The sequence below is a fragment of the Etheostoma spectabile genome, chromosome 18 (genome assembly GCF_008692095.1).
Source record: "Etheostoma spectabile isolate EspeVRDwgs_2016 chromosome 18, UIUC_Espe_1.0, whole genome shotgun sequence".
NCBI classification, from domain to species: Eukaryota; Metazoa; Chordata; class Actinopteri; order Perciformes; family Percidae; genus Etheostoma; species Etheostoma spectabile.
In genome coordinates this window covers 15793730-15795272 of record NC_045750.1, presented here as the reverse complement: position 1 = coordinate 15795272, position 1543 = coordinate 15793730, and the positions used below count along the sequence as shown (strand labels likewise).

The 1543-nt window shown below is 42.2% G+C and overlaps 1 protein-coding gene across 2 annotated transcripts in view; it reads right to left on the bottom strand.

Annotated features, from left to right (window-relative positions):
- The window catches only part of tmem244 (transmembrane protein 244), a 7016-nt gene extending 6160 nt beyond the window's left edge, over positions 1–856 (bottom strand). The window contains exon 1 of one of the 2 annotated variants that reach the window (XM_032543678.1): positions 835–856. In XM_032543678.1, coding sequence (XP_032399569.1) covers positions 835–840 — 6 coding nt within the window. In that variant the 5' untranslated portion in view covers positions 841–856. Of the gene's footprint in view, positions 1–331; positions 495–834 lie in introns of those variants that run through there. The other variant, XM_032543676.1, reaches the window with a different exon arrangement.
- Positions 857–1543: the final 687 nt, after the last annotated feature.

Sequence of the window (1543 nt, the reverse complement as noted above, 5' to 3'; positions counted from 1 at the left end):
AAAAAAAAAAAAAAAAAGCACTGCTCTAGAAACCAGCTTTGAGACCCTTAAATCTTGTTTTGGCTGAATACTCAAAAGCATTCTTGAAAAAAGTCAACAGTCAAATTGTGACATTAAGACCTCATAAACTACCCAATTAAATGTTGATTATGACTGTAATGATGATGACAACATTCAAATGACTGGAATAAAAATCGAATTCATGAAAACAGGCAGTACACTTGAGAGCACCAATTAGCTCTGTTAGACATGTAGTAAACACGTCGCTGTGCACCGAGACCTTTCAAACGGTCATTTCTATTCTAGCACACTCATCATACAGTGCCCTTACCAAGGTATCACTAGGTGGAGTCTTGAGGTGGAAGGGTCCATGGCGTTTTATGAGTGTGAATCCAAAACAACGACAGCAGTTGACCAACAACATGAATGGCTGCTGGTCTAAATGAGAGAATGTGGACTACGTATGTGTGTGTTTGTGTGTGACAGAGCATGTTGGGTAGGAGGAGGGAAGATTGGATTAGAAGAAATGGGATTACTACTTAGAAGTCTGAGCACATCCTCAAAAGGGATTAAGGTGAACATACTCTAATGTGGCTGTGCACACATTTACATATGCCAAAAGAAGGAAGTTGGTTTTCAGGCTAAATACTTCAGGAAGTGCTACTGACACAGATTTATCTGTGGACTACAGTATAAGTATGATCGATTTTATTGTACGTACTTTCAGGTGCATTCCTCCTGCCTCCAGTGTGTCCTACTTTTTCTCTTTTCCCTTCCAATTAAACATGCTCTTTACATGTATTTTGAAGGTGTGACTGGATGAAGCTTGCTTACCCCCATCTTGATCTGTGGTTCATCCTGGAAGTCCAGCTTTTGAGTACTCTGCAACAAAACATCAAGACAGCCGCAATTACAATCAAGTCTGGCAGATTTTAGTATGAACACTAGGTGGCAGCATAGCCTCGTACCCACAGGGAGAATGTAATCCACCAATGAAGAACCTACACAAGAACAAGACATGACAATAAGAGGCCCATCCACAGCACTGGCAGCAACAGATAAGATGCTTCCTGATGCACCACTCATATGTATGGATTTCTGATAATGGCGTCATAAATGATTCTGCTCTCATATTTATTTAACTTTGAGCTCTTGAATGAAAACAGATCAGAGAGGGAGATGTGTTCCTCAATCATCTGCTCATAAAAAGTCAGATAAGAAAGAATAGAGGGTGGAAATGATGGGGTGATGGAGAAAGCGACGGAGGCAGAGGTTAATGCAGAAATGACGACAGCTCAACATCCCGTCTCCCTCCAGAAATAGCTAAAGAAACTACAATTTAACTCTTCAGCGTCACAGCCTGCGTATGTCTGTGTCTGCGGTAAAGCACATGCACGTGCACCTTTGTGTGAGAGTGAGAGAGGGGTTGGCTTGGCTGCCACGGTAACCTGCATCATTGTAACCATGGTGATGGAGAGCATGGAGAGGGGTGGGGGTGGAATTTAGCAACTATTTATCCCCTGTATGTGTGTGTGTGTGTGTG